Below are 25,425 nucleotides of genomic sequence, written 5' to 3' on the forward strand. Positions count from 1 at the left end.
GTGTCGCTATGTTTCCCAGGCTGGTCTTGAACTACTGGCTTTAAGCAATCCTCACATCTTGGCCTCCCAAAGCACTGGGATTACAGACATAAGCCACCACACCCGGCCTGCAGTCTCTTTTATAAGGACACTAATCCCAATCATGAGGGGTCTGCCAAAGTCCCCACCTCCTAATAACATCAATTTAAATGTTAGAATTCCAACACATGAATTTTTAGGGTACACAAATATTCAAGCCATAGCAAGAGGAAAGAGGGAGTGTTTGTTGATAGCATGAGCAATTGTATGGATGTGGCCCCACATACTGGAGGCAAACAGATCAGGGGCTAAAAGCATGAGTTAAGGGCATGTGTTTTGATGCCTGAGAGACATCTAAAGGACGATCTCCTGTAGGCACCTGAATGTAGGAATCTGGAGTACATAGAAGAGAAATTGGAGCTAGACCTAAAGTGAGGTATTTGTAGCCATGGAAGTGGCTAAGCTCACCTGGGGAGATACCATTTACCAAAGGTAAGCCAAGGGTACATTCCACCTAACTAGAAGCATGTTAGAATTTGGCTGCAGAGAATGCCAAAAGCCTAAGAGATTGGTACTGGTTCTAAAGAAAAGACATTCTACCCAGCACAAGTGAGATGTACAAAGTACCCATTTCAACAAGCCAGAGACACACATGGTAGTCAGGCCCACAGCTCTGCATTGCCTAAGTGAGATTAGAGCTGGGACGGTGGCCCAGAGCTTCTTCTCCAGTCCTAACGCCTAGAATCATGGGATGGAGATTCGTGTTAGTGCCCGACAGTCACACCCATGATACCCTCCTGCTGATGCGGAGGAAGAGACCTGAGGAGTTCCTCCGCAAACGCTCTTACCCGTACTGCTAGATTTACACGGAGATCACCTAGCGATATGAAGTGGATATGGCCAGGCACATGGCCAAACCCCACCACTGGATCTCCACGGTTCACCACAACCCACTTGCCCCAGGAATGCGCAGGCGCCGCCGGAAGCGGGCACCGGAAGTGGCTCGGCTCGTGGCTTCCGGTTCCTCACTAGTGTGCCGCTGTAGTGCAAGGCATCTCGTTGGCACTTCCGCTGTCCCGTGCAGTTGGTGGCCAAGCTGGAGACCCAGGATCTCCCTGAGGCCGCGCGAGGTCTTCTGGGAGTCCTACTCACCACATCCGCTACTCGGACTCCAAGCTTTAAGTGGCAACCCGCGCCAGGCAGTAGCTGCTCCGTGAAGACAGAGGTCCTTGCCCCTGTACTTCTGTGTACAGTAAAGACGAAAGGAAATTGAGGTCTAGCGCTAGCTTCCCAGAATGACGCCAGAATTTTCTGCTGAGTTTCAGGGAGCAAGCAATTTTGCTTCCCTTATTAAGTAGCACGAAGTCATTCACTCACTGTCTCTAAACCACAATCCTAACAGTCTTCAAAATTAACCTGATTGCCACCTAAAACCACTTAAGTATTTTTTTTAAAAAGTTCACTTCATTGCCATCATCATAAAATAGCATTTATTAAAAGCCAAAGTGCACATTAGACGTAATCAATAACTTCAGAGCTTGCAAACTAGAGCAAAGACTGATGAGAATACGTCAAAAAGAGTAAGACCCAAAACATTAAACAAACAGTATAAGTGTATACAATAAATATAATTCTGAGGTATCCAAAGGAACTGGAGATTACAGCACATTCTTACGTTTACACAGAAGAATATTTATATTGTATTCCCCCCCTACAGACTTAATGCAAAGAGGAATATCAATTTTAAAAGACAAAACACCTGTATTACTTAGATGGGCCTTGGAAAGATGGGTAATGGTCATCTTTGAATCAGATCAATAGCTCTCCTAAATTACAAAACTAAACCAGATGAATACATACGCTTCTAATGTAATGAACATCATTTTGCTAAACAGATGGTCAAAGCAAAAACACTTTCCTACTAAAATCCCACAGGGATAACAAGTTTAATGAACATTCAAAATAGACTATTCATATAAACTATAACCTGCTATGTCTCCCTTTGTACACATAGGCAGTAAATTGCAGATTACTTTGATCAAACTATGCAGTTTCAGATTGTATGACATCTTATGCTGCAGTCACTAGAACACTGCCACTTAATTATATGGAAACTCAGGAGGCAAAGACTCAAAATGGCATTTACTGTGAAATGTCATTTGAGTTTTAACTCCCTGAATTATTGGGTTAGTCATTTCTATGTTAAATGAGGAGGTGTCAATAGACTACCACCTGTAGCAACAAAGCTTTAAATAAAACTATTTTGAGTCGACCTCATTCAAAACAACTACATTCCACAATTTCTTAAATTACAAAATGTAAACTGCTGACATCTGAATTCCATTGGAAAAATGCTGTTTTCATCAATGATGACTGTTTAAAAGACTGTTTAACTATTCCAGCAATCATGTTAAGGAACTGTTGGATACACATTTTCATCACTGCATCAACAACAAAAACGGAGAAATTTGTCTGAGTCAATTTATTCAGCACAAAGTTTTCACTCTTAGTGTGTTGATTTCCATGCTGCAAAATGCAGTTAACCAATCATTCATAGCAATAAACTCTTGCATTTAGTTTTTCATTCCCATATTAACTTTTATCCAGTATTTGTGAATAGCACCTAACATGGTAGGCTAGTATCTCTGAGTTAATGACAATTTTATGGAATTTATCTCCATCAGTTGACACTGTAAACAGAAGGGTAAAATGCCATCATCATAAAAAGCCTGAAGCTCACCAGCAGATATATCTTTTCCTTCAATTCCCTGGGGGTAAAGCAGCTTGAATTACATCTAGCAAATGTATTTAAGTACAAGTGCACAATAAGCACAACTGAAAATATGCCTATTTCACAGTAACTGACACTTCTGGGATTTTCATTTTTTTCTGCATACTAATCATTAACAGTATTATACCAAAAAGCCATTTTAGTTCTACCCACATGTATGTTAATGTTTCTGAAAAGGGCTATTTTTTCTAATCTTTAGGAAGTTTGTCGTAATCTTCCAAAATCTGGAGAAAACTGCAAAAAAATTAGAGGTTAATTGTGAAGGAAGACTCGTGTGGAAAGGCAAACTTCCATATTAAGGTGCAGAACAGGATGTATGGCACAAATTCTCACTTTCTGCTATATTTTCTAGGAGCCAAAACAAAAATGACAGCATACATCTTTTATATCACCCCCATTCTGTCCAAGTGCCTTCTAAGATATTCCCCTCTACTTCTTTCTGCAGCAACTCTGCTAATCCAGACCTTTCCCAATTTCATCCCCCATCCTGTGACTCATTAGATCTTTGAAATATTAAAGCCCCTGATAGGTGCTGATGAGGCACCTGCCAGTTTCTCCCACTGAGGGCAGAAGCAGGAGAGCAAGGAGGTGGTGTTCTTGCTATTTAACAAAGATCATGGTATCTCAGAGTTGCCTAATAAGTAATCTAACTGGAGACTATCTTTCTACACATTTCAAAGCACCTCAGAGAAACCTGGTTTCCTGTCTCCTAAGAGTGGAGACATCAGAAACAAACAGCCAAAGTCTGACCTTGACATACAGAGCAGCACATAGCCTCAACTGTGGATCTGCAAACAAGAAACAAGACAAGAATGACGAAGAGAGAGAGAAACTCTCTCTGGGTTAGGGATGTTTTTGTTAGTTTCAGTTTTTCTCTCACCTGAACAGTATATTCCTGCCTCTACTCAGTAATAAGAGCTTAGCTGAGTAGCCAGCATCTTTTTGTATATTTAGTCCTCAATCTGCTGTTCTGTAGGACCACCTTCTGCTACCTTCCATATAATTAGTCCTCAAGAGTCCTTTATCTTTTCTCCCAGCAAAAATTCCCAGCAACAATTCAATTTTAGCAAATATTGTACTTTTATACTGTCTATTTAAATAGAATGAGAGCATTCTTCCATCCTAATCAAAACCCATGTAAATACTGTTTTGCTGATAGGCATACAATCGACTTTACTTTAATGAGAAATTGTATATGAATCTATATTTACAACATTCTGTGGTTCCTTAACATTAATAACCATACTATTTAATAATATTTTGCTCCAATATTTATCTATAATAGCAGTATCTAAAGATCTATATATTATCAAGTATTTTGGTTAAAATCTAACAATTTTCTATATGCATTTTCCTTGGAGATGGAGAGGAAATGTTATGGGTGTTTTTTAAAAAACCAAAACCCAATTAAGACCTTCAGTACTGTACTCTGCCAGGTGTGAAATCTCTCACTGATTAGAGGGACAAGAATTCAAACCTGAAGTCCTGGAGAGTCTTCTGCTGCTTTGTAACTGTATGTTAGTCAGGCTTTGGGTACAGCACAAAGGGAATGAAGGGGTTCCATGATGCAAGCACACAGAATCGCCTCCATGAGGACCACCCTCACCTATCTCAGCTCCCCTTTCCCTGGCTGCCTGCAGTGCTACTACGTGGTGCAAATGCCAACAAATGCCGCAGTCTTGCAGACTGCATGGTCTTTGGAGTCAGAGACACCCAAGCTTCATGTCAGTTTCACCACAATGTGATTTGTGTGCTGGGCAAAGAACTGACTTTACCCTCTGAGGACTTCAGTTTCCTCGTTTATGAAACAAAGATTTTTTTTCTCTGTCACATATTCTGAAGATTAAATTACATAATATATCTAAAGTAGCTAGCATGCTCACTGAGAAACAATTACAATTATTCATAGTAAGACAGGTAATGTGCTTTAGTAGCGATTTGGAGGCAAATCTTAGAAAAGAGCAAGTACTTCTCCCCCTCCCCAAGTCAAGTCCAGCCTCCAGAAAAGGGCTGCAGTTAGACTTCCAAAACTCCTTGCAAACAATTGGGTCCTAAATGCCAGTATGTGCCCCTGGCATCAGAACCATGACAGAGAACTCTGGATACTAATGGCCATCAAAATATAAACTAGTCCACCCATTTGGGAACTTTTACAGGGCAGAAAAAACTTCTAAACGCCTATGGGAATTCACATGTAAAACAGCAATCTTATACAAGTATTACATTCAAATAGTTATAGCAAAAAAAAGTATAAAACATATAAAAGCATTTACTTTCCTAAATATGTCTGCAGAACTGGCAAAATATAAATAAGTTGTCCTCCTTCTAAAAGTTAGAAACTACGTAAACAAAATTAAAATAACTCTAGCAAGAGCCTTCATTTTAATGAAAATTGAATTTAAACAAAAGTTCTGTATCTTTTTCTGGCTCATAGTTGAACAATAACTGAGTTCAAATCCTGGGTTCATTCACTAGCTTTGTGACATGGATTTTGCGTCCCTAGTTATAAAATGGAAATGATACTGCCTAAATCAAGGTTGTGGTGAGAACTAAGTATTACATGGGAATGTGTGTAAAGTGCTTAGCACATTGCCTGGGACATATACAGTAACTGCTTCCCACCATACAGATACTGAAAAGCCCAATCACTAATAACAAGTTGTTATATTTACTTTACGTGGTGTTTTTTATGTGAGTTCGCTTATGAGTAATGAGATGCAAATTTGACTTGAAAGTTTTCCCACACACGGTACATTTAAAAGTTTGCTCTACCATGTGGCTCTTCTGGTGGTATGCAAGTTCTGAGTCCAAAGCAAAACTTTCCTCGCATGTTTTGCACTTATGGGGCCTTTCCTCTGTATGAATGTTCTGATGGGAAATAAGCTCAGAGAAACAAGGAAAGGTCATGTCACAGTCAGGACACTGTAAGGGCTTGAATTTTGAGAATGAGAAGAAATTGTCCCCATCATCGCTGCAGCGTTCAGAGTCCTCGTCGTGGCTCTTCTCGGAAAGGGCAGGATATAAGGACTGCCTGAAGCTCTTCATGCACTTAGTGTGCTGGTACTGGGGGCCTGATACGAATGTTTCCTCAGCCAAAGCAAGATTTGGTTTCTCATTAAAATGTTTATCACAGTTAGTAGATTCGTAGGCTTTTTCGGCACTGTGGCTTTTCTGATGCTGTGCCAATCCTGGGAGCCACATAAAACCTCTACCACATATGCTACATGTATAGGGCTTCTCCTTTACGTGGCTATTCATGTGTCGGGACAGATGAGAGTGCTGGCGAAAGCTGGCACTGCACTTGGCACACTTATAAGGTTTCTCACCAGTATGGATTCTCCTGTGTGTCCTCAGGTTGGCTCTATGATTGAAGATCTTTCCACAGTCACCACATTTATGTTTTTTCTCTCCTGAATGAATTTTCTGATGCAAAACCAGGTATGAATGATCGCTGAAGTTTTGGTCACACTCAGGACATTTGTACACATTTTTGGCTCCTTCCCAGGGAGAATCAAGAATTTCAGAAAGTGTGTTGGTTCCTAAATATTCAGAGAGTTCTACTAATGGGGTGTGGTTTTCAATGGTAACTAAAAGGCTGATGACCCTTCTCTTGTAAGTGGGAGTTCCACTTAATATTTTCGCTTCAGGGTTTCCAACTCCATCCTCAGAGGATTTTTCTGGGTAAGGGACAAGGGGTGCAGCAATGGGGTACTTTTCTAAGGCAAGCTCGTCAAGTTCCATACAGTCTAGGCTTAACTGCTGATTAATCTCAGGCTTGCCTTCCTCTCCTGTTGATAAAAACAAAAGAAAGCAAAACATAGGCAATATCTTCAAGGGATACTGGGGGAAAAGTAAACTAAGGTAGTTACAAAGAGGACCAGGAAACGTTAGAAGGGTTATCCTATAACCCAGACACTAACCACACAAAATCAGGACCAAGCAGACTCTCCTGGCCTCCCAGAAGATCCAGTTTTGGGTGAATATCCAAAGGTAAGGAGGAGAGAGTAGCTATAACTAAGTCAGAGTCCAGTTGGATAGGTACTAAGGACAATCTCGGTAGTGGCTGTCTAGAGGTGAACTTTTCCAGCTAGTCTATTTAGGCCTCAAGAGCCTTTCATTTTTGAAGCTATCTCAAGTGACAGCAGAACAATTAACAATTGGAAAAAAGATTAGGATTCATATTTATCAAGAAAGAGAGGGGTTGGGCAGTGTCTCACGTCTGTAATCTCAGCACTTTGGGAAGCTGAGGTGGGAGCATCACTTGAGGCTAGGAGTTTGAGACCAGTCTGGGCAACACAGTGAGACCCCATCTGCGCAAAAAATAATTTTTAAAAATTAGCCAGGCATGGTAGCACATGCCTATAGTCCTAGATACTCAAGAGGCTGAGACAGGAGGATCACTTGAGCTCAGGAGTTTGAGTTGTGCCATTGCACTCCAGCCTAGGTGACAGAGCCAGAACTTGTTTCTTAAAAAAAAAAAAAAAAAAAAAAAAAAAAAAAAAAAAGATAAGATGACAGCAAGAATGAGGGGGAAAGAAAATAATTTTTAAAAAGAGGCTGGGCGCGGTGGCTCACGCCTGTAATCCCAGCACTTTGGGAGGTTGAGGCGGGTGGATCACGAGATCAGGAGATTGAGACCATCCTGGCTAACACGGTGAAACCCCATCTCTACTAAAAAAAATACAGAAAATTAGCCGGGCGTGGTGGCGGGCGCCTGTAGTCCCAGCTACTCAGGAGGCTGAGGCAGGAGAATGGCATGAACCCAGGAGGCGGAGCTTGCAGTGAGCCGAGATCGCGCCACTGCACTCCAGCCTGGGCGACAGAGCGAGACTCTGTGTCAAAAACAATAATAATAATAATAATAAAAGAAAAAAAAGCAATCAAGTGAGCATTTTTCTCCCATAACAGAGAAACACACAGGTTATCAGAAATAGTTTTATTATCACCAGGAGAACTCTCCAGAATCTCTTTACCCCTCACTGAGGAAAGATCAAGATAGAAGGCTGTGTGTACTGCATGAAAATAACAGCCAATCTACTTACAAGGATGGCTGACAAAACTAACATTCCCCTGTAATCCCAGCACATTGGGAGGCTGAGGTGGGAGGATCGCTTGAGCCATGGAGGTCGAGACCAGCCTGGGCAATATGGCAAAGCCCCGTCCCTATAAAAAAACAACAACAAAAAAAGACAGGCACGGTAGTGCATGCCTGTAGTCCCAGCTACTTGGGAGGCTGAGGTGGGAGGACTGCTTGAGCCTGGGAGGTCAGGGCTGCAGTGAGCCGTGATTGTGCCAGTGCACTCCAGCCTGGGTGACAGATCAAGATACTGTATCAAAAAAAAAAATAACCCCACAACTTTGGCTGAGTAGTAATCTACAAGTGCATGAAGAAACTACCCAATGCCATGGAAAGAACCACCTAAAAGGAATAACAGAGCAATAACCAGTCCATGTTGCCTCCAGCCAAAGTGGAAAGACGTTAAGACATTGAGCAGCAATGTCCACGGAAAAATACTGCCTTAGCAGTAACTCAAATAAGTCCTAGCAGAAAGGTTGATCTGAACCTATCCTAACAAAGCAAAAAAAAAAAAAGCACACCTTGAAACAATCAAACTGACTCCAAGTAACTTAACTGCCTCCCACAACAAAGTCCAAAATATTTTAAAAAATACAACAAAATCCTGGGTCCAACAACATAAAATTCTTAATCTAACATCCGACCAAAATTTACCCAGCAAGTAAAGAAAATATAGAAAATATAACCCATAACTAGAAGACAAATCAATCAATAGAAAAAGACCCAGAAACGACATCAATGTTAAAACCAGCAGGAAAAAAAAGTTTAAATAACCATTATAAATATACTCCATACGTTTAAGCAGACAGAAGACAACATGAACATGATGAAGAGAGAAGTGGAAGAAAGAAAATATGAGTTATTTAGAATAACTAGTTATTCTAGTTATTCTTTTCTGACTAGGATTGAGTATCTAAACTATTCCAAACTATTTAGAATAACTACTTAGAATAAATAGTTTAGATACTCAATCCTACTCAGAAATAAAATCTACTCAGGCACAGGAGTCCATCTGTGTATGGTTCCCCTTAGGTGAGTAAGGCATAGCATCCCTTAAGAGTAAATCAATCTCCTGTCTTTAGCAAATGATAGTGATCGATACTAATGGGATTTCCCAAGTAAAATTATAAAGTGCAACAAATGTTTGTGAAAGATTACCAAATACTGCCATCTCTTGTACTAAACCACAGGCACTGTACTAGACTGAATTTTTGTCTTTAAGAAATCATCTCGGCCGGGCACAGTGGCTCATGCCTGTAATCCCAGCACTTTGGGAGGCTGAGGCAGGCGGATCACGAGGTCAGGAGGTTGAGACCATCCTGGCTAACACGGTGAAACTCTGTCTCTACTAAAAATACAAAAAATTAGCTGGGCATGGTGGCGGGCAGCTGTAGTCCCAGCTACTCAGTAGGCTGAGGCAGGAGAATGGCGTCAACACAGGAGGCGTGGTTTGCAGTGAGCAGAGATCGTGCCACTGCACTCCAGCCTGGGCAACAGAGCGAGAGTCTGTCTCAAAAAAAAAAAAAATCATCTCATATTTTAAAACTTTTTCTCTCATACAATTATCACCTCCACATAAATTACTGAGGGACAGGTCCCACTCCACCATATCAACATCTGGATAAAGCATGAAGTTCTCATCCTATTATTGACAAAAGTTCCAGATGCAGGAAAAACAATTGCCTTACCCATCAAAGCCACATCCTCCAAACACTCTTTTGTAGCATCTTTGCTGAGGGACCTCTGGGCAGGGTGCAGAGTCACACACTCCTCTTGAGAAAAATACACAGCCAGATCCTCAAAGAGTATTGGTCCCTGAAACATAAGAGCCTGTGTCAGCACAAGAGGGTAGAGGGTCAGCCCCTCACTTAACCTAGGAAGGATGAAAAGAGCTAGAAACATCAGATGCACGGGATAAAAGGGCTTGGTGTAAAAGGTTCTTGAGTGCAGGAGTAGGGTAAATGGGTTCTAAGGGGTGGGGTGAGGGTTGGGAAGAAGAGAATAAACATGGACATACATTTTTAGGCAGTGGTACAAGGACGGTGGACTGTGAGAATTACTGTCTATCTTGAAAGAGAAAAGATGAGGGAACAGCTCTTAGGGAAGCAACCATTAAGTAAGGATGCTCTAAGAAAAGGAGAGGTTTGGGGCCGGGTGCGGTGGCTCATGCCTGTAATCCCAACACTTTGGGAGTCTGAGGGGGGCGCAGATGACTTGAGGTCAGGTGTTCGAGACCAGCCTGGCCAATATGGTGAAACCCTGTCTCTACTAAAATTACAAAAATTAAGGCCGGGCACAGTGGCTCACGCCTGTAACCCCAGCACTTTGGGAGGTGGAAGCAAGTGGATCACCTGAGGTCAGGAGTTCAAGACCAGCCTGACCAACATGGTGAAATTCTGTCTGTACTAAATACAAAAAATTAGCCAGGTGTGGTGGCGCATGCCTATAATCCCAGCTACTTGGGAGGCTGAGGCAGGAGAATCATTTGAACCCAGGAGGAACAGGCTGCAGTAAGCCGAGATTGCACCACTGCACTCCAGCCTGGGCAACAAGAGCAAAACTCCGTCTCAAGCGGAGCTTGCAGTGAGCCGAGATCGCGCCACTGCACTCCAGCCTGGGAGACAGAGCAACACTCCGTCTCAAAAACAACAACAACAACAACAACAACAAAAACTCTGTCTCAAAAAAATAAATTAATTAAAATAAAATGAAATTAGCCCGATGTGGTGGCATGCGCCTGTAGTCCCAGCTACTTGGGAGGCTGGGCCAGGAGAATCGCTTGAATCCAGGAGGCAGAGATTGCAGTGAGCCGAGATCGCGCCATTGCACTCCAGCCTAGGCGTCGCAGCGAAACTCCGTCTCAAAAAAAAAAAAAAAAAAAAGAAAGAAAGAAAAGGAGAAAGTTGGGCAGCCCAGGAAGAATCATAAAGACATAAAGGTTACAGGATTCTCCCAACATCCTTCCCTTTGCTATTTCCTCTCGTCCCCATGACCAACTCATTGCTAAGCTCACTCCAGAACTTCATCCAGGCCTACCCCACCTTCTCTAATGGTGTGATAAATGAATCCCTTGGGATTTATTATTACTCAAAAAGTGTGGAGTCTAGAAATGTGCTTAATTTAAAAATTCATTCAAATTGGAGAAGTACCAAATCTGTAATTCTGGGAACCATTCCAGAAAGTCACTTTTAATCCTAGCACTTTGGGAGGCCGAGGTGGGAGGACAGCTGGAGGCCAGGAGTTCCTGGGCAAAGCAGCAAGACTCCATCTCCATAAAGAAGTTTTAGGCCGGGCACGGTGGCTCACAGCTGTAATCCCAGCACTTTGGGAGGCCGAGGCAGGTGGATCACAAGGTCAGGAGATTGAGACCATCCTGGCTAACACGGTGAAACCCCGTCTCTACTAAAAATACAAAAAATTAGCCGGGCGTGGCGGCAGGCGCCTGTAGTCCCAGCTACTCTGGAGGCTGAGGCAGGAGAACGGCATGAACCCGGGAGGCGGAGCTTGCGGTGAGCCGAGATCGCACCACTGCACTCCAGCCTGGGCGACAGAGCGAGACTCTGCATCAAAAAAAAAAAAAAAAAAAAAGAATTTTTAAAAGTAGCCAGACACTGTGGTATGCGCGCCTCTCAGATACTCGAGAGGCTGAGGCGCGAGGATTCCCTGAGTTCCAGACGGAGCTATGATATCAGCACTGCACTCCAGCCAGACAAGCAACACTCCAGCGACAAGGCCAGACCCTATCTCCAAACAAAACAAAACAAACAGATAAGACATTGAGAAACTCTCTCAGAGATTCCTCCACAGGGCCCTGCTCCCAGTTGGTAGTTCTGAAAGAAGGAAGTCGGTAAACCACTATTTGTCTGGTCTTGGAACGAAGAACGCTTGGTCAAAGGGCTATTTGGGGCTCAGGCGCACTCCTACCACAACAGGCATGCCCAACGCTCCTCCAAAGGAGGGGGTCAGGCAGAGACCGAAAGCAGCAATAAACTTGGACGAAAAAGGTACCTCGACTCACCTGGGCCTCGGGCGTCGGGGGCATGGACGCCATTTGGCGGGTGGGGAATGCCTTCTTCAAGACGCCACAGGGACTTCGAGACAAAGCTGCGGGGGGAGAGAACAGTTCTTAAAGGGACCAATTCTGCTGCCAAGTTCCTCCAGTACCCCCAGCCTCCCTCGATTCCCCCCGAACCCCCCTTAAAAACCTACGCCGACTGCTCCTCCTCTTGGCCCGGCCTCGAAAGGGGCCCACTTACCGCTCCGCGGTTAATGACAGGCCTCGCGCTCCCGGACAGGAGCTGCAGAAAGCGACGCCCAACTGAGACGCGACGAAGAACGCCACGGCCACTGCAAAACTCCCACGCTCTCATGCTCCTTTACGCAGGAGCTGCGGGAAAAGCCGCCGGAAGCGACCCGCCCCCAGCCCTATCCGCCATCCTGCCCTTTGATTGGTCGGAGTTCTTCCGAAGGGGAAGTCCTTCTTTTGTGTTGGCCAATTGAACACCTTAACCGAGGACCTGTACCCACTGGGCAGCTGCGAGAGGTAGTTTTCCTCCTTTTCTCTAAGCAGCCATTTCCGCTTCCGCTGGCGGGGTCTCCCCCGTGAGCTCCGGGCCTGTTTACCCGCTGAAGTAGAGTCTTAGGGTGACCTCAGGGGAACGTAATGTTTCCGAGAAGAAGGACAGAAAGAAGACTGGGAGACACCGGAACTCGAAAGAAAATCGGTAACAAAATGTGGGTTCGGCCAACAGTGCCCTGTAGGCCTGAAATTTCGGTCTGGCCAGAGCGAGGTGATTGAGAGGCCGGGGGTTCGGGCCTAGCCTGGGCTTGAGCTGTTCTTTGTGTCTTGAGCGGATGGTGGGGCCGTGGAACATGAAGGAGTATTTTTGTGGCAGTTCACAACGTTCACATCGGTGTAGGCCAGGTTGCTAGGCTCTGACTCATAGTGTTCTAGAGGCGTTACGTATTGTACCCGCAGCTGCAGCCTAATCGAGCCGCGTCAGCTTCCTAGTCACAGAGGATCCCACGCGGGAATAGAGCCATAGGTTTGCGTCGCGGGACGTTGTTCGCCCCCAAATACCTCACATTCAGCCTACCTTAGAGCCAGTCATTTCCTATTGTGTGCTGGGGGAGGAGGGAGTGCCCTGGTGTACAGATTTGGAATTGGAAAATTGAGCTCCTTCCCAAGCTCTGCCACTGATTGTTTAGTAATCTTGGCCAGTTTACAACTTTGATTTCCTCAGCTGCAAACAGCTCAGAATGCCTCTCTGGGCTAACTCAGAGGGTAATTTCAAAGATTATAAGATAATGTAAGTGAAAGAAATTGCCAGTTTATAAAGGTGTTTGGGGAAAAAAAAAGACGAAAATGATAGGTACCTTGATAGAAAAGCCTGAAAAGTCTCAACATATTTCCTTATTCCAGTGCGAGGCACATTCCTGTATCTAAAAGCTTAATGAATGGCTGTATGGTTATTAAAACATTATTAGGAGATTTGACAACTTAGGTAATGTGATTTTGTGGAATATCTGATAGGATAGTTTCAGCTACAAGTAACAGAAAACCCACCGAAAGGATGTTCAAAGAGCAGTTACAGGTTGGTTAATTCGGTGGCCCAGTGACAACATCAAGGTCCCAGTGCTTCTCTGCCACCCTTAGCATGTTGGTAAAGTTGACAGTAGAATCCAGGTAAAGTATACAGACATGTATTGTGTCATGTACCCATCCTAAACTAGTTATTACCAAGAATAAATATCATAATTGTTTGGGGCCCATCATGCTTCAGCCGCTGTCACTAGGGGAAGGACCCAGCCTCCCTTGATAATCTACCTGCACAAAATCAGGGCTTTGTTACAAATGAAAAAAAGAGATGTGGAAAATAAGTTAGATAAGAAACTAGCAGTATCTGCCACAAATGATATCTCTTGACAGCTAACTAAGAGCTGGAGCTTGTGGGGATGGATCACAAAAGAGGTAGCTGGGAAGTCCCAGTAAAGGTGCTTCCAGGACAGGTGGAAGAATAGTAAGAACAAGGTTGCCTACAGGCTAGACCAGTCCAAAGCATATATGTTGAAGAAGAGCTAATAGCCTGTATATGAAGGTGTAAGTCAAGGAGATGTTCTTTACTGAGTCACTGTGGTGTTCACGTAGTCATCTTTCCCTTCTTGGTTTGTGCTTTTTTTTTTTTTTTTTTTTTTTTTTTGAGACAGAGTCTCACTCTGTAGCCAGGCTGGAGTGCAGTGGCACAATCCTGACTCACTGCAACCTCTGCCTCCCAGGTTCAAGTGATTCTCCTGCCTAAGCCTCCCAAGTAGCTGGGACTACAGGTGCCCGCCACCACGCCCAGCTAATTTTTTTTTTTTTTGTATTTTTAGTAGAGATGGGGTTTCATCATGTTGGCCAGGATGGTCTCAATCTCGTGACCTCATGATCCACCCACCTCGGCCTCCCAAAGTGCTGGGATTACAAGCGTGAGCCACCGCGCCCAGCCTATTTCATGCTATTCTTACATCAGCAATGTCTCATTGTAGTCTGAGATTCTCCTTATCTGGATTTGTGGCTCTTTCACCAAGAACAAGAGACTCCCATGGCTCTCTTCTTTAAATCCTGTTGCCATAATTACAAAGAAATAAACACAGTTTCCAATGCTTTGAAATGAAGCATGTGGTATTAACTCAGTGGATTACCAGAGAGAGGGATATACCTGAAATGAGAGAGGAAAAAATCTTCCCTAGACTGTCTTTCCTAAGAGCTATCAAAACTATAAACAAGTGGACAAAGAAGAAGGAAACTTGAAAGCTTTATCTTCCTGAAAATAAAGAGATGACATACAAAGTCCAAGATAGACCAAGATTGAAAAATTAGACCACATTATATCCCTAACTCAATTTTGTAAAAAATCACAAATGCTTGACTGTATACCCACTATATGTTCAAGTAACATATTTTAATCATCAAAGTTTAAAAATCCTTCCACAACAATCTTTTGCAAGTTTTTCCATTTCTGTCTTTAACATGGTACCAGTAATAACAACTACAACCTGTTTGTATTGAAATTATTTCTATAGCCCAGCATCTGCTTTCTCTGAAAATTATCTTTTTAAAAATATTAAAAATAACATCATTACAAAAGCAGTATATGTGCATTTTAGAAAGTTAGAAAAGGCTGGGCACAGTGGCTCACGCCTGTAATCCCAGCACTTTGTGAGGCCGAGGTGGGCAGATCACAAGGTCAGGAGATCGAGACCATCCTGGCTAACACGATGAAACCCCGTCTCTACTAAAAATACAAAAAATTAGCCAGGTGTGGTGGCGGGCACCTGTAGTCCGAGCTACTCGGGAGGCTGAGGCAGGAGAATGGCGTGAACCCGGGAGGCGGAGCTTGCAGTGAGCCGAGATCGCGCCACTGCACTCCAGCCTGGGTGACAGAGTGAGACTCTGTCTCAAAAAAAAAAAAGAAAGTTAGAAAATACAGGGGAAAAAATGGCACCACATTCCTGTCACCCAGAGATCACCACTATTTACTCTTTATTATTATTATTTTTTTTGGACAGTCTCACTGTTGCCCAGGCTGGAGAGCAGTGGTGCGATCTCTGCTCACTGCAACTTCCGCCTCCTGGACTCAAGTGATTTTTGTGCCTCAGCTACCAGAGTAGATGGGATGATGGGCGCATGCCACCACAACCATTTAATTTTTGTATTTTTAGTAGAGATGCAGTTTCGCCATGTTGGCCAGGCTGGTCTCAAACTCCTGGCCTCAAGTGATCCGCCCATGTCAGCCTCCCAAAGTGCTGGGATTACAGGTATGAGCCACCGCACCTGGCCTGCTCACTGCAACCTCCATCTCCCGGGTTCAAGCAATTCTTCTGGCTCAGCCTCCCGAGTAGCTGGGACTACAGGTGCGTACCACCACGCCTGGCGAATTTTTCTATTTTTAGTAGAGGACGGGATTTCCCCATATTGGCCAGGCTGGTCTCGAACTCCTGACCTTGTGATCTGTCTGCCTTGGCCTCCCAAAGTGCTGAGATTACAGGCGTGAGCCCCTGCCCCCGGCCCCTATTCTTAAGTATATATCTTTTCCCTAGTGATTTTTATGATGATGCAGCTGTATATTGAAATGGAAAGATACTCATTTTTGGGAGTAAAATTGGTTATGAAACAAAAACAATAACAAAGTTGCTTTTGAAGACTATGCGTTAAAATGTTAGTGGTAGTTACATTTTTAATTTTTATGGGTACATGGTAGGTGTATATATTTATGTGGTACATGAAATGTTTTGATGCAGGCATGCAATGTGTAATCACTTCAAGGTAAATGGGGTATCTTCCCTGGCGATGTTTAACATGATTTCCAGAATGAATTGTTCACTACATTTGGTGTGTTTTCCATTCCCAGATGGTACTTACTGCCTTTTAAGGTCTATTACTTAAATATAAGTATGGCTCTGGTTCTTACGGCCTTTACCGTATCCTTCATGAAAAGTTGATACTGATCGGAAACTGACACAGAGCCTTCTCACGTACACTAAGGGAGCCTAGGTAAAGCAAGATTATCTTTCTCCCAACTTCAGCAAGAGGTTTTCTTACTGGTGTTCAGAATGCTTGATTGAGCAGTTAGAAAACTGTTACTACCTAGTCTCCAGTCTTATAAGGGAACAATGGCTGCAAGTCATGCCTGCAAGAACAAGAGGCTCACACAATTTTGAAATTAACACAACTTCTAGCTGGATAGGAGTCTTTTTAGTTTCATTTAGCCTTGAGTTGAAACTAATAGGAATCTTTTAATTAGAAAAAAGCTCAGGGCTCTAAACGTACCTTCAACATGTTAATTCTGTTACCAAAAACTGGCCTGGTCTGTGTTAACTCCAACAGAATTCTTTTTCAGTCACTGAGGCAGAGGTGCTTCCAGAGAAAGATTCTTGACCTACTCATACTGAATAATTATTGTTACTAGAAGCTGCAACCAAAGACTCCTGGAGAGTAGTAAGAGGTACAGAGAATGCAGGTTAGATACAGTGAGGACAGAAAAGAAATGATGGGTTGGAGGCTGGGCGTGGTCACTCACACCTATAATTCCAGCTACTTTAGAGGCCGAAGCAAGAGAATCACTTGAGTCCAGGAGTTCGAGGCTGCAGTGAGCTAGCATTGTGCCACTGCACTCCAGCTTGAATGACAGAGCAAGACCTTGTCTCAAAAAAAAAAAAAAAAAAAAAAAAGATGGGTTGCTTTGTAGTTTAGAGAACTACATGTTTAGATAGTTAATTTTTCCCCAAAAGGGCCCATCAGATTGATATTCTGAGATCCAGGGTTTGTCTGACACTCATTAGCCTATGAGTTGTAGAGATGGGATGGCCGGGAGTGAAGCGATGGCCTTGTGTCTTTCTCCCCTGCAGCATGCAGAAAGGCTGTACCTGGAGGAAGGAAGTGCGGAGCCAGCCTGAGTTGGGAGAAGAGCTCCAGAGAGTGAGTCAAAGCCCTCTGTGTCCTGCTATGAATGATGCCCCTCATAGTCAGAGGAAGCCTACTTAAGTGAAATCCATTTTTGACCTGTCAAGTATTAAATATTTTCTTAATTTTTAGTACTGAATGATAGAAGGCGCCTAGTGAAACAAATGCTTTCACTTTTTTGCTAGGAGGGTAAATGAGTATATTCTTACGTTAGGTACACAGGGATACAGTACAAGTATGCCAGCCTGTCTAAACTATAAACAAATAAACAAGATTTGGTTTAAGCATCAGTCTCTTGTGAGTCTGATGGGTAAGCCCAGTCTCAGGGCACACTGACAATGTTAGTGGAGAACGAGACTCTCCCAGTGTGCTGCCCTGACCCTCTGAGATTGGTCTATGTAGCCACGTGGTAGTCATCCTGTGCCACCTCTGGTTTGGTTCTAATCAAAGGAAGCAGTATCATCTTTGGTGATCTGTCTTACACACTTACATCATTTTATACCAAAGGAGAATTTCTTTTGTTAAAAATTTATTTTTCATTATCTACTCATAAAGAAGGAGCCAAAGGGCTGGGTGCAGTGGCTCACGCCTATAATCCCAGCACTTTGGGAGGTGAGGCGGGCAGATCTCTGGAGGTCAGGAGTTCGAGACCAGCCTGCCCAACATGTTGAAACCCCATCTCTACTAAAAAATACAAAAATGTAGCCGGGTGTGCTGGGCGTGGTGGCTCACACCTGTAATCCCAGCACTTTGGGAGGCCAAGACGGGCGGATCATGAGGTCAGGAGATCGAGACCATCCTGGCCAACACGTTGAAACCCCATCTCTACTAAAAATACAAAAAATTAGCTGGGTGTGGTGGTGGGCACCTGTAGTCTCAGCTACTTGGGAGGCTGAGGCAGGAGAATGGTGTGAACATGGGAGGCGACGGTTGCATTGAGCCGAGATCACGCCACTGTACTCCAGACTGGGCGACAGAGCAAGACTCCGTCTCAGAAAAAAAAAAAAATTTTAGCCAGGCGTGGTGGCGCCCAACTGTAGTCCCAGCTACTCAGGAGGCTAAGGCAGAAGAATTGCTTGAACTCAGGAAGTGGAGGTTGCAGTGAGCTCAGATCACGCCACTGCATTCCAGCCTGGGTGACAGAGCGAGACTCCATCTGATATGGTTTGGCTGTGTCCCCACCCAAATCTCATCTTCAATTCCCATATGTTATGGGAGGGACCCAGTGGGAGGTAATTGAATCATGGGGCAGGTCTTTCCCATGCTGTTCTCATGATAGTGAATAAATATCACGAGATCTAATGGTTTTTAAAAAGGGGAGTTTCCCTGCAAAAGCTCTCTTTTGTCTGCCACCATGTGAGACATGCCTTTTACCTTCCACCGTAATTGTGAGGCCTCCCCAGCCACGTGGAACTGTAAGTCCATTAAACCTCTTATTTTGTAAATTGCCCAGTCTCAGGTATGTCTTTATCAGCAGTGTGAAAATACATCATCTCAAAAAAAAAAAAGAAGGAACCAAAGAAGAATTTCTTTGGAAGCAAAATATTTGGCTGCTGACTGAAAGGGTTTTGATCCATGCATACATTAATAAACCCTTCAGAACCATGGGTTGGGATAATTCACTGTCCCTTGTGCCAGTCTCATCGAGCTTTTCTGCTCTTCCAGGAGTGCTCCTGGGGTGATCTGGAGGCCTCTCAGGCAGAGCAGAGGCTGGTCAGCAAGCCACAGGGCTTGCCATGAAGTGGTTTGTTCATGATTTGTTTCTGGGACCCTGGGAAAAATGTTTTCAGGGTCTGCCTAGAAAGGCTGCTTTTGGAAGCTCGTGGATTTCTTTCTGGGTGAGTCAGGAAAGTTGTGATCCTGCTGGGCGCCGTGGCTCACGCCTGTAATCCCAGCACTTTGGGAGGCTGAGGCAGGCAGATCACAAGGTCAGGAGATTGAGACCATCCTGGCTAACATGGTGAAACCCCGTCTCTACTAAAAATACAAAAATTTAGCCGAGCGTGGTGGTGGGCACCTGTGGTCCCAGCTACTCGGAAGGCTGAGGCAGGAGAATGGTGTGAACCCGGGAGGCGGAGTCTGCAGTGAGCCGACATCGTGCCACTGCACTCCAGCCTGGGTGACAGAGTGAGACTCATCTCAAAAAAAAAAAAAAAAAAATGAAAGAAAGTTGTGGTCCAAGGGAAAGCATACGGGTTTTAATAATGAACCAGTTTGTTCCTTTGTCTCCCGGCTTTCATTCTTCATGGCATGTGCTCAGGGCAGCCACTGGAGAGAGGCATCATTCTGCATGGTATAGAAGCCTTGGGTGGGTGTTTTATCATCTGTAAAATGAGGACAACAATACTGAACTTTCAAGGCCATTGTAAATTAGAATATACAGTACAAGCACTGTAAGTTAGAAGTCAATTAGAACATACAGGAGAGATTATAACTCAGTGTTTAGCGTATAGCAGACACTTAGTAAATAATGCATTCACTCTGTTCCATTCTAGAAGCTCCATTGTTTGTACAACAAACACCTCTGTTGCAGTGCTTATCAGATTGTCTTGTAATCACGTAACTCCTCAAAGGCAGGATGTGTGTAATCACACATTTCCTTGGTCACCATTTGTACCCAGAATGGGGAAGGAAGAAATGAAAAGAATCCAGTATCTAATAAGCTCAGCCTCCATTTCACTTGCACGCCTTTTATTTATGAAAATATAGTACTTGTCCATGTAAATAATATCTCTGAATGGATACCAGGAAAATGGTAAGATGAGTTAGCTGGAGAACTTGGGTACTGAGTTGGAGGGAGGGTAACTTATTTTTCACCAATGTATCGTTTCGTTTTGCATTAAAATAATTTACCACATGCATGCATTACTTCTAAAAATAAAAATGTTTACTGTCAGAAAACCCCCCCAAGTTAAACCAAAACCAAAATATGTTAGATACATCTGTAACACTCATTATAAAAGATGACATATAAATGACTCAAAAATAGAAAAGGTGATCAAACTTACTGATAAATGTGCATTAAAACAATGAGACCTTTTCACTTAGATTGCAGAAAGGTAAAGAATAATACCTGGCCAGGTGTGGTGGCTCACGCCTGTAATCCTAGCACTTTGGGAGGCCAAGGTGGGTGGATCACCTGAGCTTAGGAGTTGGAGACCAGCCTGGGCAACATGGCAAAACCTCGTCTCTACAAAAAATGCAAAAACTAGTGAGGCTTGGTGGTAAGCGCCTGTAGTCCCAGCTACTCAGGAGGCTAAGGCAGCAGAGTCACTTGAGCCCAGGAGGCAGAAATTGCAGTGAGCTGAGACCACACCACTGCATTCCGGCCTGGGGGACAGAGCAAGACCCTGTCTCAAAAAAAAAAAAAAAAAAAGAATACTTGGCTGAGCATGGTAGCTCACACCAGTAATCCCAGAATCCCAGCACTTTGGGAGGTAAGGTGGTCAGATCACTTGCACCAGGAGTTCGAGATCAGCCTGGCAACATAGTGAGACTCTGTCTCTACAAAAAATAAAAAATTAGCCAGGTGTGGAGGCGCATGCCTGTACTCCCAGCTACTGGGGAGGGTGAGGTGGGAGGATCACTTGAGACCAGGAGGTCGACACTGCAGTAAGCCGTGATCACGCCACTTTACTCCAACTTGGATGATAGAGGGAGACCTTGTCTCAAAAAAATTTAAAAAGACTAATCCCCTATGTTGGTGAGGCTGTGGGCCGTTTGCCCTGCTGTAGTGGGTGTAGAGTCTTCACACTCTTGGTATGAGAATAAATTGGTAAAACTTTCTGGCAGGCAATCTAGGGTTTGTTTCCAAAGTTAAATGTGGTTAATTAAAACTAATTTTACTTATGCCTGTAATCCTAGCACTTTGGGAGGCTGAGGTGGGCAGATTGCCTGAGCTCAGGCATTCAAGACCAGCCTGGGCAACATGGTGAAACCCTGTCTCTACTAAAAATACAAAAAATTAACTGGGCATGGTGGCAGGTACCTGTAGTCCCAGCTACTTGGGAGGCTGAGGCACAAGAATCACTTGAGCCCAGGAGGCAGAAGTTGCAGTGAGCCGAGATTGTGTCACCACTCCAGCCGGGGGCGGGGGGCAGAGCAAGACCCTGTCTCAAAAAAAAAAGAATGCTTGGTTGACCGTGATGGCTTACACCAGTAATCCCAGCACTTTGGGAGGTAAGGTGGTCAGATCACTTGCACCAGGAGTTCGAGACCAGCCTGGGCAACATAGTGAGACTCTGTCTCTACAAAAAAATGAAAAATTAGCCAGGTGTGGTGGTGCATGCCTGTAGTCCCAGCTACTGGGGAGGCTGAGGTGGGAGGATCACTTGAGACCAGGAGGTCGACACTACAGTAAGCCGTGATCATGCCACTGCACTCCAATTTGGGTGATAGAGTGAGACCTTGTCTCAAAAAAATTAAAAAAGACTAATCCCCTATGTTGGTGAGGCTGTGGGCCGTTTGCCCTGCTGTAGTGGGTGTAGAGTCTTCACACTCTTGGTATGAGAATAAATTGGTAAAACTTTCTGGCAGGCAATCTAGGGTTTGTTTCTAAAGTTAAATGTGGTTAATTAAAACTAATTTTACTTATGCCTGTAATCCTAGCACTTTGGGAGGCTGAGGCAGGCAGAATGCCTGAGCTCAGGAGTTCAGGACCAGCCTGGGCAACATGGTGAAACCCTGTCTCTACTAAAAATACACAAAATTAGCTGGGCATGGTGGCATGCACCTGTAGTCCCATCTACTCAGGAGGCTGGGGCAAGAGAATCGCTTGAACCTGGGAGGTGTAGGCTGCATTCAGCCAAGATCCATTGCACTCCAGCCTGGGCTACAGAGCGAGACTCTGTCTCCAATAATGAAATAATGAAATTTTTTTTTTTTTTAGACAGAGTTTCGCTCTTGTCCAGGCTGGAGTGCAATGGCATGATCTCAGCTCACCACAAACTCTGCCTTCCAGGTTCAAGTGATTCTTCTGCCTTAACCTCTCAAGTAGCTGGGATTACAGGCACGCACCACCATGCCTGGCTAATTTTGTATTTTTAATAGAGACAGGGTTTCTCTATGTTGGTCAGGCTGGTCTCGAACTTCCAACCTCAGGTGATCTGCCCGCCTCAGCCTCCGAAAGTGCTGGGATTACAGGTGTGAGCCACTGCACCCAGCTAATAATAATTTGAACCAACATTCTAGGAATTTTCCCTAAGGAAATAATCAGAACGTATGCAGATTTGTGTACAAGATTGTAAGTTGCAATATTGTTTTTGACCTGAATGTGTAGGTTTCAGTGGGGAAACCTGATCCCCAGTCCCTCCTCTCCTCCCGCCCCAACCCCGTCCATCTACTACCTTTCCCAAATAGAGCTTGCATAGGGCCATTGGTGGCCAGGATCCAGAGCAGGGCATGGGTTTGTGGGAGGTGGTGGTTGGAATCACCTGGGGTTGGATACTGGACTTAGTTCCTCTGTGGGTAAATGAGAGCCTGGGGATTGTCGGGAAGAGGCCTAGGGTGAAAATTAAAATGCCTTAATTTCAGGAGCAGTCTTGGCCTTGGAGATTCATGGGACTTCAGAGAGGAAGGGCAGAGGCTGACCATGTAGATGGTAGCTTGTTGCTCTCCCTGGCCAGAGAAGCCTGCTTGCCTCCCTATCTCCAAGGCTGAAAGAGGGTTGTGCAGCTGAAGATATAGGAATTGAGGATACAGGCAAGTGCCACGACCTGGCAGCTTGGTATGTCGCTACACTACAGGAGCCTGCTGGCTTCCCACCACTGGGAGTGCCTTTAGGTGTCTCTGTGCTAGACCCATAGCCAGAGGGTGAAAGGAGGCATGAATAAATAGGCAAGAGAAAAGCGATAATATGCTGGAAGAGGCCTTAGAGCCAGAGGGAGAAGGAGCAGACAGACTCTCATAAATAAGGAGTTCTGGTGAAACAGAACTTCTGCGAGAGATTCAATTATAGCAAAACTTTCTGGAACCAAAAGGCTTAAAAAAAAAAAAAAAACTCAGAAGTTTAATAGGTAAACTGAAGGAGAGAATGGTCAGCACAAACTGAGTAGCCTGTTAGATCAAGTGGAAGAAACACTCAAACATAGCAAAAAGAGAGAGAGAGAGGAACCACAAAGCAAAGAGGTGGAGGACCAATCAGCCCTGAAGTCGATGGTGATCAACCCATTCCTGAACCATCCCTGTGACCGGCAGATGTCCCTCTGCTTGACTTGGCTTAGGCAGGGGTCCTCTGAACTCATCACGGAGCCAAGGGACAATGGGATGACCTTAATGGGTTAGACCAGTTAGGGAACACACTGGAACAAGGGGTAGAGTCTGTGCCACAAACACAAAGAGAAAGGGTGGAATTTTTTTAGGGTACAAATAAACTTGAATATCTCCTGTAGTAACTAACACATGGTGCCTAACCGAATGAACCGTTGTGAAGATAAATGAGATCTTGCATAACATGTTTAACACAATGCCTCACACATAAGCCGTGGAGAAGTAGTTATTTTCTCATTTGTGTTTTAAAAGAGTATTTTTTTCTTTTTTGAGACTGTCGCTTTGTTGCCCAGGCTGGAGTGCAATGGTGCGATCTCGGCTCACTGCAACCTCGGTCTCCCGGGTTCAAGCCATTCTCATGTCTCAGACTCCCGAATAGCTGGGATTACAGGCATGTATCACCACGCTCAGCAAATTTTTTTTTTTTTTTTTTTTGTATTTTTAGTAGAGATGGGGTTTCACCATGTTGGCCAGGCTGGTCTGCTGGTCTCGAACTCTTGACCTCAAGTGATCGACCCGCATCAGCCTCCCAAAGTGCTGGGATTACAGGCATGAGCTACCGGGCATGGCCAAAAAAGAGTTTTTAGGTTTTTTTTTTTTTTTTTTGAGACGCACTCTCGCTCTGTCTGTCACCCAGCCTGGAGTGCAGTGGTGTGATCTCAGCTCACTGCAAGGTCCACCTCCTGGGTTCAGACCATTCTGCCTCAGCCTCCCAAGTAGCTGGGACTACAGGCGCCCGCCACCATGCCCAGCTAATTTTTTTGTATTTTTAGTAGAGACGGGGTTTCACCGTGTTAGCCAGATGGTCTTGATCTCCTGACCTCATGATCCGCCTGCCTTGGCCTCCCAAAGTGCTGGGATTACAGGCGTGAGCCACTGCGCCCGGCCCAAGTTTTTGGTTTTTTTGTTTTGTTTTGTTTTGAGATGGAGTCTTGCTCTATCCCAGGCTGGAGTACAGTGGTGCGATCTTGGCTCACTGCAACCTCCACGTCCTGAGTTCAAGCGATTCTCCCACCTCAGCCTTTCAGTAGCTGGGATTACAGGCACGCACCACTATGCCCAGCTAATTTTTGTATTTTTAGTAGCAACGGGGTTTCACCATGTTGGCCAGGATGGTCTCGATATCTTGACCTCATGATCCACCTGCCTTGACCTTCCAAAGTGCTGGAATTACAGGCATGAGCCACCGCGCCGGGCCCAAAAATAGAGTAAGTTTGAAGGGATGTACATGCCGTTCTGTTTGCCAGTTCATCTTAAGGGTGCTATATTTAGAACCCTGGAAACAGCCGGGCATGGTCTCAAAACAAACACACACACACCCAGTGGAAACAATAGAATGTTGTTACTCTGTTGTTACTTAGGGAGTGTTTTTTCAAACTCTACTCTGCTTGTCACATGGGGGTCTGGTTGAATGCAGATTCTGAATTAAGTGCCCATTCTGACTCAGTCCGACTGAGTCCTGAGGTTCTGCATTTTTAGCAAGCTCCCAGGTGATGCCGCTGCTCCTGGACCGCAGACTGCACTGAGTAGCAGGCACCTAAGTTTTGCCTGTTTTTATGATTGATTGGGGTCCCCATGGCATCCATCTTCTAGCCAGTGGAAAAGGGGAGAGGAAGTACAGAGCAAGCAATTTCCTTTTTTTTTTTTAACCCCATCTTTTATTTTGAAAATTTCAAACCTCCTGAATTTTTGAAAGAATAATGCGCTTCACCAGTTGTTAACAATTTAGCAATATTCTTCTAAGCACATGACACAGAAGTTGCCAACATCGTGCTCACTCTTGTTCACTGGTGAAACCTTTGGCACATAGCCTGATCCTGCTGCAGG

General features: G+C 44.4%; 2 protein-coding genes across 7 annotated transcripts in view; one reads left to right on the forward strand and one right to left on the reverse strand.

Annotated features, from left to right (window-relative positions):
* Positions 1–1,485: 1,485 nt before the first annotated feature.
* ZNF597 (zinc finger protein 597) lies at positions 1,486–12,838 on the reverse strand. The gene is made up of 4 exons (XM_054455729.2): positions 12,143–12,838; positions 11,905–11,990; positions 9,575–9,701; positions 1,486–6,597 (listed from the first exon to the last, which is right to left on the reverse strand). Exons 2-4 carry the CDS (start codon positions 11,935–11,937, stop codon positions 5,483–5,485), a joined length of 1,275 nt encoding a protein of 424 aa, XP_054311704.1. The 5' UTR covers positions 11,938–11,990; positions 12,143–12,838; the 3' UTR covers positions 1,486–5,482.
* NAA60 (N-alpha-acetyltransferase 60, NatF catalytic subunit) overlaps positions 12,432–25,425 on the forward strand; it is a 42,765-nt gene continuing 29,771 nt past the window's right edge. For 2 of the 6 annotated variants that reach the window (XR_010124456.1, XM_054455735.2), the window contains exon 1: positions 12,495–12,620. The gene's annotated coding sequence lies outside the window, so the exon portion shown is untranslated. Of the gene's footprint in view, positions 12,621–12,877; positions 13,573–17,276; positions 17,347–25,425 lie in introns of those variants that run through there. The other 4 variants (XM_054455732.2, XM_054455731.2, XM_054455730.2 and 1 more) reach the window with 4 other exon arrangements.

The sequence above is a fragment of the Pongo pygmaeus genome, chromosome 18 (assembly GCF_028885625.2).
Source record: "Pongo pygmaeus isolate AG05252 chromosome 18, NHGRI_mPonPyg2-v2.0_pri, whole genome shotgun sequence".
NCBI lineage: Eukaryota > Metazoa > Chordata > Mammalia > Primates > Hominidae > Pongo > Pongo pygmaeus.